The 20,631-nt window shown below is 39.0% G+C and overlaps 1 protein-coding gene across 1 annotated transcript; it reads left to right on the top strand.

Moving 5' to 3' along the window:
- Positions 1-4,808: 4,808 nt before the first annotated feature.
- casp17 (caspase 17, apoptosis-related cysteine peptidase) lies at positions 4,809-9,193 on the top strand. The gene is made up of 4 exons (XM_059357839.1): positions 4,809-5,180; positions 7,338-7,501; positions 7,611-7,728; positions 8,663-9,193. The coding sequence occupies exons 1-4, from the start codon at positions 4,961-4,963 to the stop codon at positions 8,974-8,976; spliced, it is 816 nt and encodes a 271-aa protein (XP_059213822.1). The 5' UTR covers positions 4,809-4,960; the 3' UTR covers positions 8,977-9,193.
- Positions 9,194-20,631: the final 11,438 nt, after the last annotated feature.

The raw sequence follows: 20,631 nt of genomic DNA, 5'->3' as shown, positions 1-20,631 counted from the left end.
TGAATCAGAATATATAGAAGCAGCTGAAAGTTCAAGAAAAGTTTAATAAAAAATAATGTAATGTTATATTTTAACAAGTTAGTTAAATGAGTTAATTAAAGTTATTAAATAAATATGTATTTAGTTATTGAATAACTATGTATTTATTCAATTATTCAATTTTTTTTTTTAAAGTTTTCTCAATCCTTCTCTAACATTATTATTTTCATGGTTTGTTTCAATTTATACAGAAAACATTAACATTTATCACAAACTAAAACATTGAACGCACATTTTTTTAAATTATAATGGGTTTTTTCCTGTTATATAGATTTTTTTAAGACGTTCTTTTGCTTTTATTTAATTCATTTTATAAGTTTTTATTTTTCATTTATAGATAGCTGTTTTGCTCCGTTTTATTCATTTTAATTTATGTATTTTTTTTTTATCTGGTTGCCTGTATCAGAATCTATAGAAGCTGTTGAACGTCCAATAAAAGTTTAATTAAAATAATATATTAATTTAACAAAAAACATATCTTAAATGTAATTTTTAATACATGTGCAATACAATACATAATAATATATATATATTTATTCTATTATTTATTAAGTTATTTAAGTCCTTCCCAAACCTTCATATTTTCATGGTTTATTTTAACTTATATATTTTTTATAATAAGGATTTTTTTTTCTGTTATATTGACTTTTAAACTTTTTACATGTTTGCTTTTATTTTTATTTAATTTCATTTATGTAAACTTATTTTTAACCTGGTTGACTGTATCAGGAGCTATAGAAGCTGCTTAAAGTTCAATAGATAGATAGATTACTTTATTCATCCCAGAAGGGAAATTAAATGTTGAAAATAACAGTTTAACATAAAAAAAATATATGAATTTAAAAAAAGGAAAAGCAGTTTATCAATAAATAAGTTTTTATCTAATTATTTATTTATCAAATATTATTAATATTTTAACAAAAATTATACAATAGTTCTCTTAATCCTTTAAAACATTAATATTTTCAGGGTTTGTTGTAATTCATACAGAAAATCATTAACACTTATCACTAACAAAAAAATTGAAGGAATATTTTTCTTTAATTTAAATGATTTTTTCTGTTATGTTGACTTTTTATATATATTTTCTGCTTTTATGTAATTTAATTTTTGAACCTTTTTTACCTGGCTGTATCAGAATCTATAAAAGGTGCTGAGTTCAATAGAAGTTTAATTAAAATAATATATTAATTTAATTAAAAGAACTTTAGTTATTTAATAAACTAAAATATTTTATTATTTAATAAATTCTTAAGTCCTTCCCTAACCTAATATTTCAGGGTTTTTTTCAATTTATGCAGAAAATCATTAACACTTATCACAAATAAAATATATATTTTTCATTGTCAGGATGTTTTCTATTATATTGACTTTCATATGTTTTTTTATGTATTTTGTGCATTTGTTTCATTTCATTTATGTACCTTTTTCTTTTTTTTTACCTGAGGTGTCTTTCAAAACTCATTAATGTTACCCTGCTGGTATTTGCTGTTTACTACAGTAGATATTTACATTATATATTATGAAGAAAGTATAAATTCTGGTAACTTCGTTACATTGATATGGGAAAATATGAAGTTTTATTTTGACTTTCTTTTCAAAAAAATTGTAAATGCTTTTGGCAAAATTTCTTTTCTATAAATCAGTTACAATATTATACAAATAATAAACAATATTTTTGTGTCATCTCGTAAACCCCTTAAATAATACATATTATAATTATAATTATAAACATATATGTAAAGAACATTTATTAAAACATGAACCAGGAATAGTAATTGTAATAGAATATCTACCCGTTTTTTCTTTTTTTTTAAATCAAATATTTTAAGCAGTTCATCACTAGGAATGTATAATTACTTTTGCCATGGACCATTGAAAATAACAGTATTATATTACATTATTAACACTGTTTTTCCTCTTTTAAAATTGTTTTTTCAATTAAAAAAACCCACAAACAAAACATACATTGACAGCACATGTGCCAACTTTTTGCTACATTTATTTGACAGCTGAGTTACTTTCACATTAAGATTGTACACTGAAAACATATATACTTCTTTATTTACTTTTATGTACAAAAGCAGGACTTTAACCCTCAGGAGTCCATGAAAACACCTGCAGATTACTTCTTCATGACGTGAACACATAAAAATGAAGCAACATTCTTCACTATACTCTTCGAGTCTTGCATCAGCTTCACTTTAAAGTTCTGGCTTGAAACTGCATGTCAGATTGTTTTTTGATGATATTCAGCCAAGTAGAACTGGAGATATTGTCAGATATATTTAGTATAAAATATTGAACTAGATAATATCCTCATTTTACCTGTTATATGTGATATTTGCAACCTGTATTCATATTTGCAATATTTAAAATTCTGTGTTTTGAAACATAATTTTCAAGATCAGATTTTATGTTTCCTTAGTTTCTTTTGGGTTCAACATTTTTGATCAAGTAAGTCAAAGTTAAAAATTAATTATCAGGACATATAGATGAGGTAACGCTGAAAAAACTGATACCAACATGGCATGGTGAAGATTTTTAACATATTTTTTAATAGACATAATAGCCGAAGATTTCAGAGGGTTAACTGGCAATGAATCATGTTCACAGTGTTGAATTAGAACTTCTACTTTTGTAGAATATATTCTTAGTTCAAGTAATTTTCCACAGCTGAACTGGAGACTGAACATGAATCATGTGTTTGTCTGTACTTTGATCTCACTGCTCTGATTAACAGCTTTAATGACTCATTTATTAGCAATTAGAAAAATCAGAGACAGGTCAGGTTTGATTACGCAGCACGACTCAGCGACTGAGTTTTATGAGTTTCTCGTAAATTAGATTTGAGACGACCGGTTTAAAGACCAGCAGTGGAAACTTACTGAGGACTGTTTTTTCTTCCCACTGTGCAACCTGTGGGACCTGATGGGTAACTCCACGGCTCCTCACACGTTCATGCATATTTTTATGTCTACTCCTAAAAGTCCTGCACTTTAAATTATACACTACTGGTCAAACGTTTTAGAACACACCAACTTTTCCAGAATTTAATTGAAAATGATGCAGTTTAATGTCTCAGTGTACTCTGAAATTAATGCACATTTGCAACATTTACAATTCTTTATTGAGCATGATAGTGTTTGAAAGTAAAAAAGAGATTCAAAATCACATTTTATGTTGGACTAAAGGACTAAAAAAAGACACAAAATGACAAAAAAAAAGACACAAAATGACAAAAAAGACACCAAAAGACACAAAATGACTTTAAAAAGACACAAAATGACCAAAAAAGACACAAAATGACATACAAAGACATGAAAAGAATTCAAAAATGGACAAAATAGCCCAAGACTCCATAGAGTTAAGTTGTTAACCCATTTCTTGTTCCCTGAAAAAGGCCTTCTTGTATAATTCTGAAATGTACATTATTTTTCAGTTTTTGTTAACCTTACCTTTTATTATTTACCTCTGGAAGTTCACCACTTACCTTCGTACCCTTTCAAGCTGTTAATTTGACTTGACTGCTTGAATTTCAATAAAAAACTGGAAAAATTGGGCTGTTCTAAAACTTTTGACCGGTAGTGTATATTTCATGCCTGTGCTTCAGAGTCAACTTCTTATTAGTGACAAATACTCATAATGAGGGTTGTGGTATATTTTCTGTTAAGTTCTCTGCTTTACTAAAAGGCCTCAGTATGACCTCCAGATCACGTAACAGCCGGTTTAAACCAGAAATAACGTACTGTAGGATCTGAGATTAATCAAACATTAGAGACGTTTGTGGGCAGAATATACACAGTATAAGTTGTATCCTTTTAAGGTTAAAAAGTAGACCTAGCTGCATGCGCGTTCACAAAAAACGTGCTCTATGCGTTGGCTGTGGGATGTTGAACCTGGTCTCACAGGAATCCGTGAAAAAGCCACGGATTCGCTTAACTCAAAATCCGTGGAATAGCCACGGAATCACTCAAATTTTCGTGAAACTGAAACGGATTTCGCTACAATGCAAGTTAATGACAGTCATATCCCGTGGCTATTCCAACATACAAAGTGATTATGTACATTCACTGAGTGAATATTTAGAAAATAAAACATATATTTCTCGCTAGAAATGAGATCAAAATCCATTTTTATGCAGAAACTAAGTCAAAATATTGATTTTTTCACTAAAAATGAGAGAACTGTCCGCCATGTTTTTTGTTCTGACCGCCGGGACCTTGAAAGTCACGTGACTTGGAACAAACCAATAGGAAAAAATACCAGGTTGGGATATGAGTGTCATTAATTCCTGTGAGACCAGGTTGGGGATGTTACAATTGAATTCATTGGAGAGGGACACCTTTTTTCAGCAGCCTTAAAGATTGGACAAAATTCTCCTCCGCTGTACCTAGGCAGTGTATTCTGATGTCTAATAATAATGAAAACTAAAAGGAACATCCACGTGCTCTTTGATTCATTTTTTCACTCAAGGACTCAAGGAGCTTCTGGACTCTTGATCTCACTGAGATTATCTGATTAAATGTTACGTAACTGTTCCTGATTGGAACCTTTGCTCAGAGTTTTTATTCTCATGCATCTACCTCTTCTTTGAAACTGGTCATGTGTGTAAACCTGGTACTTGTGTTGAATCATGATCAGAGCAAACACCTGAGAGAAAGAAACACGCCTGAGGAGTTCCTGCAGAAAGTTTGCACGGCGTAGTTTCCTGGCACATGACAGAATAGGACAAAGTTATGCAACCCGGTAACGCCTGCAGAGGAAAGTCCATATATGGTCACACAGGTGTGTCTGCAGCTTGACAGCCGTGCAGAAAAAGTTGTAGATTTGATCTGTAGTTTGTGAGAGACGCACATAACGGACACACTCAGGACTTTATCTGCCACACAGCACACAGCAGCAGAAGAAGAAGAAGAAGATGCCGCTCTGGAGAGGACTGATGGATCACAATAAGGAGGAGTGTAACCGGGCCGTGCTGGTGTCTGTGGGGGAGTTTGACCCCGGCGTGGGTCTGAGGAGGAGGCCCGGAGCCAAGAAGGACACCAAGAGACTCCACAGCACCCTCAGCAAGCTGGGCTTCAAGGTGGACTTCCACAGCGACCTCACCGGGGACGAGATCTACGAGCTGTTCCGCAAAGGTAACACACACACACACACACACATACACACTCTGCATGTATCTGTGGTACTAAAAACATCACAAGGAATTCTTTAAGGACCACTAAAACCTCAAAAAGACCTTCAGAACATCCTAAAGTTTCTCTAGAACATCTTTACCGGCTACTAAAAGCTCTTAAAGCACCTCAAGAACCTCATCAGTAACCACTGCTACATTTTAACTACCACTAGAATCTCTTAAAACAACTCTAAAACCTCCTTGATGGCAAGAAAACTTCTAAAGTTCTGTTTAACCCACTCACTTTTTAAAGGACCTGTAAAACATTTTCAATGCTACTTAAGCCATCTAAACAACCCCAGAACATCTTAAAAGACTCATGGAACAGAAAAGACTGCTAGGAGACCTTCAATGGCCAAAAGAACCTCCAAAAGAACCTCTAAATCATTATGAGCAGCTATAAAACCTTCTAAAGGACCCTAGGAACCCCAATAACCCCCAATAACCACTAACAACTTATTCATTCAATTCAAACAATTTAAAAAGACTCTAAAACCTCCTTAATTACCACTTAAATTTCCTAAAAGATCCAAAAAACCGTTTAGATCTAAAGAATGTTTAGCAGGTTTAAGTTGTCAGTGACAACTTAAACCTGGTAAAAGACCCCAGAATCTCTTAATAGACCCCAAACTCATCCTATTACTGATAGAATGCCTTCCATGGCCAAAGAAACCTTTTAAAGAGGTAAGATTTACTAAACAACCCCTAGAATTGTCTAAATGAACTCTAAACTCCCTCAATGAACATTAATACCTACTTCTAATCTCTAGAAACTCTTAAAGGATCTCTAAACCTCCTCAACCACCATATAAACTTCTAAAGCAACTCTAGAACGTCTTAAATGATCACCAAAACCTCTCAAAAAAAAAGAACCAATGGCCAAAGGAACCTCCTTAATCTTTATGAGTGGCTATAAAACCTTCTAAAGGACCCAAAGACCCAAAATATGTACTAATAAGTACTATAAGTATTATACAATCTAAAGAACCTCCTCTGGAACCACCAACAGTTCTAAAAAGATCCCAATAACCTCCTGAAGGTTTCAACCCCCAATATCTACCAAATAACCCCTAGAACCATCTCAATGAACTCCAGGAACTTCTCAACCACCACTCAGACCTCAAAAGCCACTCTGGAACATCTTAAACGAGAACTAAGACCTCATTAAAAAAAAAAAAAACGCTAAAAAGACTTAAAAGAGAACAAAATGAGAGTGTGTCAGTGTTTAAACATTAATTTGTCAGATGTCTGGGTTTACTGTGTCAGCTGCCGTCAGACGAGATTACAAAGCAAAATGTGACTCAGATTATTAGCCCACGTGTTTTTCTTGGGTTCTTTATGGACATTGTGTCTTTCTGTCCGTGTTGTTCGTCAGACTGTGTGTTTGCTTCTGATCGTCAGCAGAGACTCCCAGAAATCAAACACACAGACAGTTCATGCTGAGTTTTACAGCTGCTTATCACTGACTGATAAAACACAATTATTACTGGTCACGTAATCAACTCCTGACAAACAAACTAATAAAACCAAGAGGTCAAGACTAATAGTAAAGCAACAATGGGAAACTTTCAGATAATCCTTGTTATTAATGGCATCAAGCAAGCAATCCAATGCACACTGTTACTACTATAATAATAATATTACTAAGAAAAATAACAGCTTTCAAAACTTCAGTTACAAACAGGACAATCAAAAACACGATCAAAGCAAAAGTTGAACAAATAATGATCAAATACTGAATAAAAGTGGACATAAATATGAACATATGGACATGAAATACTTCAAAAACAGCCTTTAGATGAGCTGGAGAGAGGGAGACACGGAACATTCTTTGGGTTTTAATGGAAATACAAAGTCTTTTCTAAATGCTCTATACAAATCAGTCCTCAGGCTGTTAAAGAAGACTTGTAGAAGGTGTCAGTTTGAATGTTGTTGTTGTTGTTGTTGTTTAGTGTTTCAGTTTATGAAGTGTGTCAGAGTTCAGTTTTGCAGCCTGAACACTGTGTACCTGCTATACGTGCATACCTCCCGCTCTGTGTAACAGTCTGAGCATGTGTCTCTCTGTGTGTCTGTGTGTGTGTGTGTGTGTGTGTGTGTGTGTGTGTGTGTGTGTGTGCAGAGAGCCGGCGGCCTGTCAGGGACTGTTTCCTGGCCGTCCTGTCGTCTCACGGGGACGAGGGCTGCGTGTTCGGGGCTGATGGGACACCTGTCCAGCTGTCTCGTGTCTTCTCTTATTTTGACAATGAATACATGGAGACGAAGGCCAAAGTCTTCCTCATACAGGTGAGATACACACACACACACACACACACACACACACACACACACACACACACACACACACACACACAGACACACACGATGGTGTCTATAATGAGTGTGTGTCCTGCAGGCGTGTCGGGGATCAGACCTGGATGACGGTGTGGAGGTGGATTCAGCTGCAGACAGCAGCTTCTCTCAACATCTGTCTGTTCCTGTAGATACAGCTGTGATGTACGCCACGCCGCCAGGTAAACACGCCTCCAGATATATAAATCTCTATAAATCTATAAGTCCTGGAATTTCCTCTATGGAATCAGCACAATCAGAACAACTCAATTATGTCTTGTGCAGAATAACACAGTTAAAATAACTGAAGTCAGTGTTTCCCCGATAAAAGTTAATTCAAATTTAACTAAGTGTCACATTTATTTTATTCTGCAAGATTTTTTTCAGTTGAAATAAACTGATGAGAAAAAAACTGGTGTGAGCGGTAACGCAATATCTGTTGTAACATATATACATATTTGTACATTTCCATATTTCTATTTTATTTATTATATTGTACATATCTCTGTTTTATTTAATTTTACTCCAAATTATTCTACATTTTATATTTCTATTTGTACATATATATAAATATACATATATATATATATATATATATATATATATATACATATAGTCATGGAAAAAATACCCTAGTTTTCTTTTCTTCAGTTTCATGCTCATTTTAATGGACAAATATTATGATAACATGGTTTGCTTGATAATAACCAAAATCATTATCAAGAAAACCATGGAAAATGTCTAGATATCAGCTCTTAAATTAAGCGCGTATCAGCAATTTTTGCTGTTATTATTATATTTGTCCAAACAAATGTACCTTTAGTTGTACCAGGCATTAAAATGAACAAGAAATTGAAGAAAACAATGATCTAATAATTTTTCCATGACTGTATATATACATAATAAATAATAATAATAATAATAATAATAATAATAATAATAACAATAAACCTTATTTATTGGATCAATTCCAGCTGCCCTAAAAATGTAAATTGATCTGAAACAATAAAACCAAAAAAAGGAGAACATATGGATGGTTAAGTGACAAAAATCTCTACATATAAATAATGATAAAGGTATATTTTGATATGAGTATTATGGTCCGGTGTCCTTTAGGTTACGGAGCGTTCATGCACCCGCTGGGCTCCGTCTTCCTGCAGACGTTCTGCACGTTACTAACGGAGAAGGACAACCGTAACCTGGAGCTGACGCGCCTGATGACGCGGCTGTCCCACAGCGTGGCGTACGGCTTCCAGGTGCAGCGCGGCGAGCTGGCCGGGAAGAAGGAGATGCCGTGCCTGCTGACCAGGCTCACCAGGGAGGTGTTCCCCTTCGCAGAGCCGGGGAAGGAGGGCGGGCCCACGGGGCTCTCGGCCACCTCGCTGGTCGCCACTGAAAACGTGAGGAAGAGGACGCCATCCATCAGTTAGAGCGCTGCGTACGTGACTGAGCACGCTCGTCACGATCAGCAGGAATGTGGACTGAGAACATGGTGTGATTTTACTCACGCCATCCTGCAGAAAATCCAAACGTGTCAAACAGGAATTGTCTGCTGAAATATTCTGCATATTTTGTACATAGCTCTGGAGTCTATACATATAATATATAAGCTTTATTTAATGTTTCTGTGTGTTTGTAAACTAACAATAAAGAATTCATATAATTTATTAAATCTACACATACTTCCTGCTCGTCTTGGTGTAAAATAATTATTAAACTCACTTTATCTGCCTCTCTGTGTTGTTTTATGTATGTGATATATATATATATATATATTTTTTTTTTACCAGCGCTCCATAACTTGAGGGCACCAGAATTTTCCTTTTGTGTTTTGCAGGCCTCTTCCGCCAAGACATGAAAGGCAGAGATTCCATTACTCTTGCTTTTTAGGACACCTTTTTATATCATTTTGATATTTGTATTGAAAGTTGTGTGTCTGCAACTTAATGCCTCCTGATTATTATTAACCCCTCATGGCCCGGTGACAAATTACGCTGCAAATTTAGTTAAGTTACTGACAGGGCTGCTTTCAAAGAGGTCCCTTGACCTCAGACCTCCTGATATCTGAATCTGCTGAACACCTGTTTACCTGTCCACTGTTACAAACAGCTAGGTTTTTCACGATCATAAATAAAATCGTATAAAAAAAAAACAATGAAAAATTCATATAAAATCAATACTTCCAGAACATTTTTATGGGATTATTTCTGTACATTAATATAAAATAAGAAATTGCACTCACTGCTGTAACTTGCATGTACAAGAACTTAAGACGGTTCAACTTCATGTTTTTGTATGTATTTGGATTGCTTTTATTAAAAATTAAGCAAAATTTTTAATAACAACATTAAGCAAAAATGAAAAACAAAGTCATGGAAAATAAGCAAAACTCAATAGTTTTAACTCAATAGTACTTTTAAAAAATATTTTAAAAAGGGAGTTTCAAAGTTGAAATATCATCAAATTATCATCTTTCACCTGTCGTGAAAACCTTTTCTGCAGAGGTTAACTGTTCACAATGACTATATGACCATACAAAAGTTCAGATGGTTTTACTGTTCAGCTTTTTGAAAAAAACAAAAAAACATTATAATGTGCTCATTATTAATTTAATTTAAAAAAAACTTCAAGAGGTCAGAAATTTTCAATGGATTGTTCTTCATGATGACCCTGACTTTAACCATTTCAAATCTCATAATATTTTACTGAACAGTGTTTAAAAATATAAATGAAATGTCAGCAATAATTGCAAGTTAAAGGTGACTTATTGATATTTTGACTTTAAAGCTCCCTCTAAAAAAAACAAATAGAACAGTAGAACAACTTCATATATGGTATGGTTGGTAATCTGCCCCAAAAGAACATCTCCATCATTTTTGGGAGCCAGAAGTGACGATGGTTAAAGAGCGGGTTGATCTGCTAAGGAATCAGCGAGCACTAGCTAGCTAGCTTGTATAGCTAGGTGCAAAAAAAAAAACAGCTGACTTCTTAGAATGTCTTTAGTACCCGAACACTGAACAGGATGACAAAAATGTTATACATGTTACAATTAACTTTGATGAAGTGACAATGAAAGAGTTCATAGTTCTAAGATGAAAACACCAGAACCGGACATTGACATGGTAACGATCTGTCAATCACAGAAGCCCCGCCCTAAAACACACCCTGCTTTATTATCTATTTCATTCTGAACTTACACTCAGGAGGAAAATGTTTACTAAGGTAAGTCAAGTGAGAGGTCGGTCATTTTCTCAAAGATATCTATACAGTCTGACTTCTTCTTGCCGCCAGTAGAGTCACCAACTTGAAGGTGCTCAGCATTGGTTTCACTTTTTAGGCCCGTGTTAGTGGTTTGGGTGCTCCTCTGCCCCCTGAGCTGCTTTCTCTTCAGCCGGCCCTCCCTCAGCAGCAGGAACACCCAGGTTATAACAATCCATCTCCATGTTCTCCCGTCTGATCGGCTTTTGCCCCCTGGTGGCCTGGAGAGACATGACAGCACTCAGAAATGACTTCCTGCATCACTCCTTTCTTCGGTTTAATCAATAAACAACACAGTCAGTACCTTACGGTAGAAGTAAAGGGCAGCGTTCAGCAACAGGAAAGTCAGCGGCAGGACGACCACTCTGATGATAAGTGGTGTTGGATCTGAAACACAGTGATCACATCACACAACTCAATGAGTCACAGGAAATTGTAATTAAAATTTTTTTGCAGGTATGTAAAATCTGCATCAACGCCAATATCTAACCTATCCACCTGAGACAGAGACAGTGAGCTGACGGCTCTCAGAGGAGAAGTTACGAGAAAAAACGTAGACGTGATGAACACAGCTGTAGCTTCCTTGGTGGGCGGGCTCTGCAGCAGGAAACAGGAAGTGGGCAGAGTGATTGACAGCTGGCTGGGTATAGTTGATTGTAGAGTTGGAGGAGGTGAAGGAGAGTTGGAAGGAGCCTCCTGGGTACTGTGGCTGGATGGAGCAGCTGATGGTGAAGCTGGAGCCCTTGAACACCTGAAACTCCTCCTGCTGCTGGGCCTCAGAGACCTCATCCATGGAGGAGGACGCAGAGATGTTGGGCTGATGCAAAAGGTCTGTAAATAAAGAGAGATGATTGACTGAAACAGGTCTGTAAATACAGAGGGATAATAAATAGGACACATTTAACAAAATTACCCAAATGCGTCTATCGTTTTTCCAACCAAGTTTGGCTATAAACACGCCCACTTCCATATGACGAGACCCTAGACTCTGCTGTGATTGGCTAGAACTGTTTTTTTCTGTAGACCTGTTTGTCTAATTTTTTGTAACTAGTGTAGAATAAATGGATAGAGCTAGCACGCTAACTAAAATAAGCGTCGATTAGCTGAAGTCATTGAGGAACAAAGAGAACTTAAGGCTAAACTTCCAGCTGGCAGCCAGTAACGTTAAGTAAAGGCAAGGCGCACTAGCCAATCACAGCACAGTATAGTCATTCGTCATACGGGAATGGGCATGGTTTTAGATAAACTGGGTTGGAAAAACAATAGATGCACCCTAAACAGGATTTGGTGCCTTGGGTGTAAGCACATCCGTCAGCTGATTATAAACCCCACTGCTCTCCTTGGTAAGCCCCACCCTGTATGGCATCCCGGTTAGTTGAGGTTCAGCATTGACCTCATGTGGTTAGGGTTAGACCAATAAGGTTGAGGCTCAGGTTTTAACACGTAGCTGCAATAACCACAGCTCGATCCTGGAGCTAAGTTTGGTAGCTGTCTCTTTGTCGGAGAACAAAGAGATTCACAGTGCCATATAGGAATCTGAAAAATGGAAAATACTGTAGCATTTTCCATTCAGATCAGTCCAATATGCACAAATGAACAAAGTACATCTGTGGCATACCTGTGGCCTGAACAGTAGTCACAGTGACATTTCAAAAACAACAACATGCATGGACACCAGTATTTCCCCTTGAAATTTTTCAGCCATGGTGGTAGCCACTTAAGATGGCATATTGGCATGGTCTGCTTCAGTCAGAGGTGCACAATGTATGTTTGCATAAAATATTTTGTTTGCTCTATATATTCAAGACCAAAAAATAATTGAATACAAGGAGAGGACGACTTATTAGGCTAAGGCTTTGACTGCATAAAAATAAGGGAAGCCTTGTAATTGGAACTTACCAAGGGCAGTCTGATACAACCATGGGCTATATTTTGGATTCTTCAACCACTTCTGGTCCCAGCCAGATTGTCTATGTTTGCCCTTATTTATTTTGACAGGTTCAGTAACGTTAGCTTCACTTGTTGGACTGTAAACAACATCAGCAGCTTCAATTGGAACAATGTTAAAGCAATCTCACCAATTGAAATGGCTGAAAACCATTCCTATAACGCTGTAGGGGAAACACAGGTATGTCAAATCTGCATCAACGCCAATATCTAACATATCCACCTGAGACAGAGACAGTGAGCTGACGGCTCTCAGAGGAGAAGTTGCGAGAAAAAACGTAGACGTGATAAACACAGCTGTAGCTTCCTTGGTGGGCGGGCTCTGCAGCAGGAAACAGGAAGTGGGCAGAGTGATTGACAGCTGGCTGGGTGTAGTTGATTGCAGAGTTGGAGGAGGTGAAGGAGAGCTGGAAGGAGCCTCCTGGGTACTGTGGCTGGATGGAGCAGCTGATGGTGAAGTTGAAGCCCTTGAACACCTGAAACTTCTCCTGCTGCTGCTGCTGCTGCTGCTGCTGCTGCTGCTGGGCCTCGGAAACCTCGTCCATGGAGGAGGACGCAGAGATGTTGGGCTGATGCAAAAGGTCTGTAAATACAGAGAGATGACTGGCTAATGTAAAAGGCCACGCTGTGAAAAGAGTGTGTGGATGAAGCGTTTAGTTGTTTCATTGCACTGAAGCTTGCTAATTAGCCAGCCTTTAGCTTGATTAGCTAGTCAGAGCTGGCACCTCAAGAATAAATATCCGCTCTCATTACAGCAAAGTAAAAGTGTCCAAGCGTAGAGTTAGTTGAAGGGGCCTTTAATGTCAGACCCAACGCTGCTGCCGGGTACCAGCCTGCTGTTTGTCTCATTTTCTGTAACCAGTGTAGAATGAAAGGATAGAGCTAGCCCGCTAACTAACATAAGCGTCAATGAGCTGAAGTCATTGAGGTACAAAGAAAACTTAAAGCCTAACTTCCAGCTGGCAGCCAGTAATGTTAAGTAAAGACAAGGTGTACTAGTCGATCACAGTCTAGTCATTCGTCATCCGTCATAGCAAAAAAATAGCTTCACCCGAAACGATGTGATGTCACATGTATAACAAGCACAGCTGTCAGTTGACTATGAACCTACTGCTCTCCTTGGTAAGACCCACCCTGTGTAGTTAGTTTCGCTTCAGCACTGACCACACATGGTTCGGAGTCAGGATAGCTTATTGGCCAGGGGACAGGACCTAAATAAATCAGATTTCCGGTACCTTATATGAGCATGAACGCCTGGCTAATCCTAATGTCGAAATGCCAAACAGGGCAGGTCTTGCTAAGAGAAGCAGTGGGATTCAACTCCACTGAGACTGACTGAAAGATTGAAAGGTGTGTCTCATCTGGTTGACATTCGTGGTCTGACACTTCCAGGAACAAGTCCACTTATACTGAAGGAAGCAATCGTCCTCTACAGCTCAGTCCAAAGAAACCGGTGACTGTCACTCTGACAGAGGAGGAACACTCTGGAAACATTATTGTCATAAATGATGGCACTGATGGCCTTACCTGAGCAGATGAGATCCAGGGGGGAGGAATAGAGCAATGATGTTACACACTCCCTCAGAGCAGATCCAGACTGAACACAGTAAAACATGATTCCCCACACATCTTTGTCTGAGGACTCCTCACTCCATTCTATAGAAACAGCAGAGCCACAGTTCGTATCTCTGCAGGCAACATCTGCTTCCTTCAGGGTCCAGGTAGGGCTAAATAAATGAATACTGTCAGTCACTGGTCTCCACTCTCGCTGATGTTTCACTTCCAGTGTTCCTGCACAGCGACTGTCTCCTCCCACCAACCTGACAGGCTCTGAACAGAAACAAGAGAGTCATCAGTGAAAGAATAAAGTGAGTTTGATCGGAAGAAAAATGAACCAAATCAAAGCTGCAGCTCCTCTTCTACCTGAGCAGGTGAGTCCAACAGCTCTGCCAGGTGAGCAGGTGTTTCTATCTGAGCCTGAGCTTCTACAGTCCAGGAGAGCAGACTCATTTCCTCCACACTGGAACTCTTTGGTCCACATTGTAGTCTCCACTTCTCCATAGAGCGCCCCCTGGAGGACTGAAGGAGCCCCACAGCCAAGCTCCCTGCAGACCACCTCTGCATCCTGCTGGTCAAAGTCAGCTTCACACACTGAGGACCAGCTCTGGTTAGACTGGTCAGACTTCACCTCCAGTCTGCCTGAGCACAGACTAGTCCCATTCACCAGCCTGACAGAGTCTGGAGAGATGAGAGAAGAGAGATAAAAGACACAATTCCAACACCAGGCCATCATTAACAGCAGAACACATAAAAGCAAACTAAATCTCCTCCAAAGATAGCCTGGTCTGAGCTTCTTCATCATCACTCAACACTAAACATGACTGGATACATGAAGTCATGTGGAAGACGGAACAAATCCAGGAGGTCGCCAGAACGTCCCACAGTGCCCAAAGGAATCAACTGTTAGCTCCATAGCCACACGGCTGCTAACAGCTAACAGATAACCAGCTCTCATCCGGACAGTTTCAACACAGATTTGTTATTTACATTGCAGCATTATCAGGAAAACATAGTGTGCGTTTACTGTGTCTTTTCAGATTTTACAGTTGTTATCCATTTTTGAATGCTTTAACATGATTTCAAACAACAACACAACATCATCATCTGCAGATTTCTCTGTTCTGATCCTTCTGCTCAGGTACTCCACATTCTTTGATCTCCACACAGAGAAACTGAAAAGTTCTTATTCTTGCTTATTTTTCTGAGAAGATCTGTGACTGAAAATAAAAATCTCTCTTGAAATGATCCCTGAAACCTAACAGTGATGGGGGTTGGACTTTCTCCTTTTAAGGAGTTGCCCAGGGTGATGAACACCACGTGGGTGTGGAGATACTGACGAGCCCCCGACTGGCTGAGCTGAGCTGCTTACAGTTGGAGCCAGTATGTCATTGATGGCTGTTATGGTGATAGGTGAAGAACCAGCTGGTGGAAACCAATGGCCAAGAAAGCTGTCAAGCTGAAGGAGTTTTTTCAAGCTGGTTGGTGGTCGGTCCAGGGGACTCCTGCAGCAGCAGAACTGCTGGAGACAGTCTGTTTCAATTCTAGCTGCTGCATGTGAGTCAACCTGGGTACATTACTGTCATTGTGTCACTGATGGCCTTACCTGAGCAGGTGAGATCCAGGGACAAGGAAGAGTGCGATGATGTTACACACTCCCTCAGAGCAGATCCAGACTGAACACAGTCAGAACTGGTCCACCACACAGATCTCTTTATGGACTCCTTTCTCTGTGCTTCAGAAACAGCAGACCCACAGTTTAACTGTCTGCAGACAGCTGCTGCTGCCTTCAGGGTCCAGGCAGGGCCAGTCACTGGTCTCCACTCTCCCTGATATTTCAGCTCCAGTGTTCCTGCACAGCGACTGTCTCCTCCAACCAACCTGACAGGCTCTGAACAGAAACAAGAGAGTCATCAGTGAAAGAATAAAGTGAGTTTCATCAGAACAGAAATGAACCAAATCAAAGCTGCAGCTCCTCTTCTACCTGAGCAGGTGAGTCCAACAGCTCTGCCAGGTGAGCAGGTGTTTCTATCTGAGCCTGAGCTTCTACAGTCCAGGAGAGCAGACTCATTTCCTCCACACTGGAACTCTTTTGTCCACATTGGAGCCTCCACTTCTCCATAGAGCGCCCCCTGGAAGACTGAAGGAGCCCCACAGCCAAGCTCCCTGCAGACCACCTCTGCATCCTGCTGGTCAAAGTCAGCTTCACACATTGAGGACCAGCTCTGGTTAGACTGGTCAGACTTCACCTCCAGTCTGCCTGAGCACAACCTGGTCCCATTCACCAGCCTGACAGAGTCTGGAGAGATGAGAGAGGAGAAACAGAGAAAGATAATACACTCAATAAAAAGGCATCAACAAACATTCATTCAGCGATTCAGCAAACACTTTTTTGAAAATGATCCCCGAAACCTAACAGTGTGGAGATACTGACGAGCCCCCAGTAGTGTGGCCAGTAGGTCATTGATGGCTGTTATGGTGATAAGTAAAGAACCAGCTGCTGGAAACCAGTGGCCAAGAAGGCTGTCAAGCTGAAGGAGTTCTTTCAGGCTGGTTGGTGGTCGGCCCAGGGGACTCCTGCAGCAGCAGAACTGCTGGAGACAGTCTGCTGCCATTCTAGCTGCTGCATGTGAGTCAACCTGGGTACATTACTGTCCTGGTGTCACTGATGGCCTTACCTGAGCAGGTGAGATCCAGGGTGGAGAGAGAGCGCCATGATTCTATACAATCCTCCAGAGCAGATCCAGACTGAACACAGTGAGAACTCATCCTCCACTTCGATCCCTCTGGGGACTCCTCTCTCTGTGCTGCAGAAACAGCGGAACCACAGTCTAACTTTTTGCAGGAAGCTGCTGCTTTCTTCAGGGTCCAAGCAGAGCCCCTCACTGGTCTCCATTCTCCCTGTGTCACCCTCAGTGTACAGCGACTGTCTCCTCCCACTAACCTGAGAGGATCTGAACAGAAATAAGAGAGTCAGTAAAAGAATAAAGCCCAGGAGAGCAGACTCATTTCCTCCACACTGGAACTCTTTGGTCCACATTGCTGGAGATAATAAAGACTCAGGCGCACAAGTGGCTTATGCCACATAGTGCTTAGTTCATATGCTTTCTATTTTTGCTGTTGCAAGTTGAAATCCAAAATTTATACTTGCTCTCCTTTGCTAAATGTCGGTGATTAACTGAATTGCTCAGTCTTAAATTATGACATTGTACATCTGAAAAGCATGGAAATGAGGTAGGGCACTGGGCTAATGAGGTGGTAAATTTGACAGTAGCCTCAGTCAAGACAGAGTCAGTGAGAGAGAGAGAGGGAGAAACATGATGAATATGTTTGGGAATTTTCGATGTTCAGCTCAAGGTCACCAGTTGTTTTATGTCAGTACAATAAAAAATGTTACGACTACCAGTTAGTTTGAAAACCAGTAGGGACACAACACCGGGCCCCTGCTGCTCGGTCACGTTTTACCTCAGCTAGTTGAGAATAGTTCCATCATCTCTACAACCCTGCTTCTTTTAAATGTATCTCAAGCATAGACATACTCATTTGAATGTTGACAGCATATCCAATATCACCTCATATCTATGCTCTTCATCAAAATATTCTCTGATAGTAGAGAATAAGTCTGAATCACCGTTTGTTATTGTATTTTGAAATCAACACGTGAAAGCAGCATAACCTTCCAGTTTTAAAGATGGACAGTGCGTTGCAAACTACCGAGCTGATACATACAGTAATGATGTAAAGTTCAACACGTTCATCAAGTTATTTTTAGTGCAACTGCACTGATGATCTGTTAGGGTTAAAACAGAAAACAATGACGCTGATACCAATCAGATTAATCTACAAACAGTAACACTGACCACATCCTGCACTCATTTGGCTTTTGCAGAAATTAAAATTGATTCATAATAGAGTCAACAACTTCAATTTGTTAAATTTATCCATTGAGGATATTTACAGTCTTTGGACTGAACTGCATTTCTGTGAAACTGATCATCTGGTAAGAATCTGACGCATTACAGGCCTGTGGTTTCTGTTATCATGAAAATCAGGGTACACAGAGACATCAGTGTGGTCACCTTGTTAGCAAAGTGTCATTCTGAGAAAATTGCATTGCAGCTGTTTGAATTATAAATAAATAAGAAGAATTAAAGACTGAGTTTGATGTGTTTGAGCATTTTTTTCTCTCATTTAAAGATTCAAAACAAATATTATTGACCACAAACTGGCCAAAAGTTAGACACTAAATATGAAAACAGGATATGTGGTCACGGTTCTACAGGTGAGAACTCACAGATACAACCAACAACATTTAATGAAGTAAGGAACACACACTTTAACAAGTTTAACTCTGTTATTTCACATTTCAAAGAGCTTAATGAGCTCTCAAGATTAAAAATACTCTGAGGAGAAGGAGACGAGGTATGTCTATCCACTCTGTATGTATCAACATGCCACAACCTGAGACACACACACACACACACACACACACACACACACACACACACACACACACAGACACTCTCTCATACACACACAGACACGCACAAACCTCACACACACACACACACACACACACACACACACAGTTAGCATGCACACAGAAAGATACACTCTCTCATATACACACAGACACACTCACAAACCTCACACACGCACAAACACACACAAACACACACACACACACACACACACACACACACACACAACGACACACACACACACACACATAGTGGAAAACAAATTGTACGTTTACTTAATGAATTATATATTCATTGATGCTTTTGCAATATTGTGACATTTGTGCAAAAAAGCTCATTGAAATTGAAAAAAAAGAATTGTAACTGATATTTTGAAATAATAACACGTCATCTTTAGAGCAGAGTCCTACCTGAGCTCCACAGCAACAGCAACAGCACCAACAGGTGATCCATGTCCAACTGGACCGTCTCTCTGCTCTGATCGTCTGTCTTCTTGTCTCTCTGCTCTGATCGTCTGTCTTTCTGTCTCTCTGCTCTGATCGTGACACATGTTGTCCTCGGTATCCGCGTACAGGAAGGGGAGGGGCTTTACTTCACGACGTGTGATTTCACTTCCCCCAGCTGTGTGGGTTTGGAGAGATGGGGCAGTTTATCCTGTTGTCTGAACCAATATGGCCGTCTGATATTTTGATGATGAAGCAAGCAGATTAGTGACCTATATTTAGACTATTCAGACCCTCTAGAGACTCTTTGTCTATATTTAGACTATTCAGACCCTCTAGAGACTCTTTGTCTCTATATTTAGACCACTCAGACCCTCTAGAGACTCTTTGTCTCTATATTTCGACTATTCAGACCCTCTATAGCATCTTTGTCTCTATATTTAGACTATTCAGACCCTCTAGAGACTCTTTGTCTCTATATTTGGACTATTCAGACCCTCTAGAGACTCTTTGTCTCTATATTTACACTATTCAGACCCTCTAGAGCAGGGGTGTCAAACTCTGGCCCGCAGGCCAAATTTGGCCTGCAGTGTAATTTTATTTGGCCCGCGAGGCAATACCAAATTATTATATTATTATTGTACTATAAAAGCTGACCCGCCGGTATTATACGGCGCATTTACAGCTTATACTACAAATCCCACAATGCCCTGCTGTTGTTTTGGCGCGTCAATCAGGACAGGACCCAGAAACGCGCTCCTCTGTGACAGTCGTCATAGCAACCTCAAGCTAGAGCTGTCTCCGAGGTACCCCTTCCCAAAAATGGCGAAAAGAAAGGCAGAATTTATTAACCTGTTGAAAAAGTTTATTTTGATATTTAAATCAGAAGGATGCAAATAGAAAAGAGGCATACGATTTTTATTTATTTTTTATTTAATAAATTAATGACATTGATGTGTTTTTATTTGAAATTTGATTTTGCATGTCTGCACTATTTAGTTATATATTGTATGTTTATAAGCGTTGCTGGTTCCATATTTAATGTTAAAGCAAAACATGTTTGGTATATATTAAAAGGTTAATTTGTTCAATGTTGGCCCGCGATTTTATTCAAGTTTTAAATTTTGGCCCATTGTGTATTTGAGTTTGACACCCCTGCTCTAGAGACTCTTTGTCTATATTTGGACTATTCAGACCCTCTTGAGACTCTTTGTCTCTATATTTGGACTATTCAGACCCTCTAGAGACTCGTTGTCTCTATATTTAGACTATTCAGACCCTCTAGAGACTCTTTGTCTCTATATTTAGACTATTCAGACCCTCTAGAGACTCTTTGTCTCTATATTTGGACTATTCAGACCCTCTAGAGACTCGTTGTCTCTATATTTAGACTATTCAG

Source organism: Centropristis striata, chromosome 19 (assembly GCF_030273125.1).
Source record: "Centropristis striata isolate RG_2023a ecotype Rhode Island chromosome 19, C.striata_1.0, whole genome shotgun sequence".
In the NCBI taxonomy this organism is placed as follows: domain Eukaryota; kingdom Metazoa; phylum Chordata; class Actinopteri; order Perciformes; family Serranidae; genus Centropristis; species Centropristis striata.
This window is presented reverse-complemented; position numbering and strand designations above follow the sequence as displayed.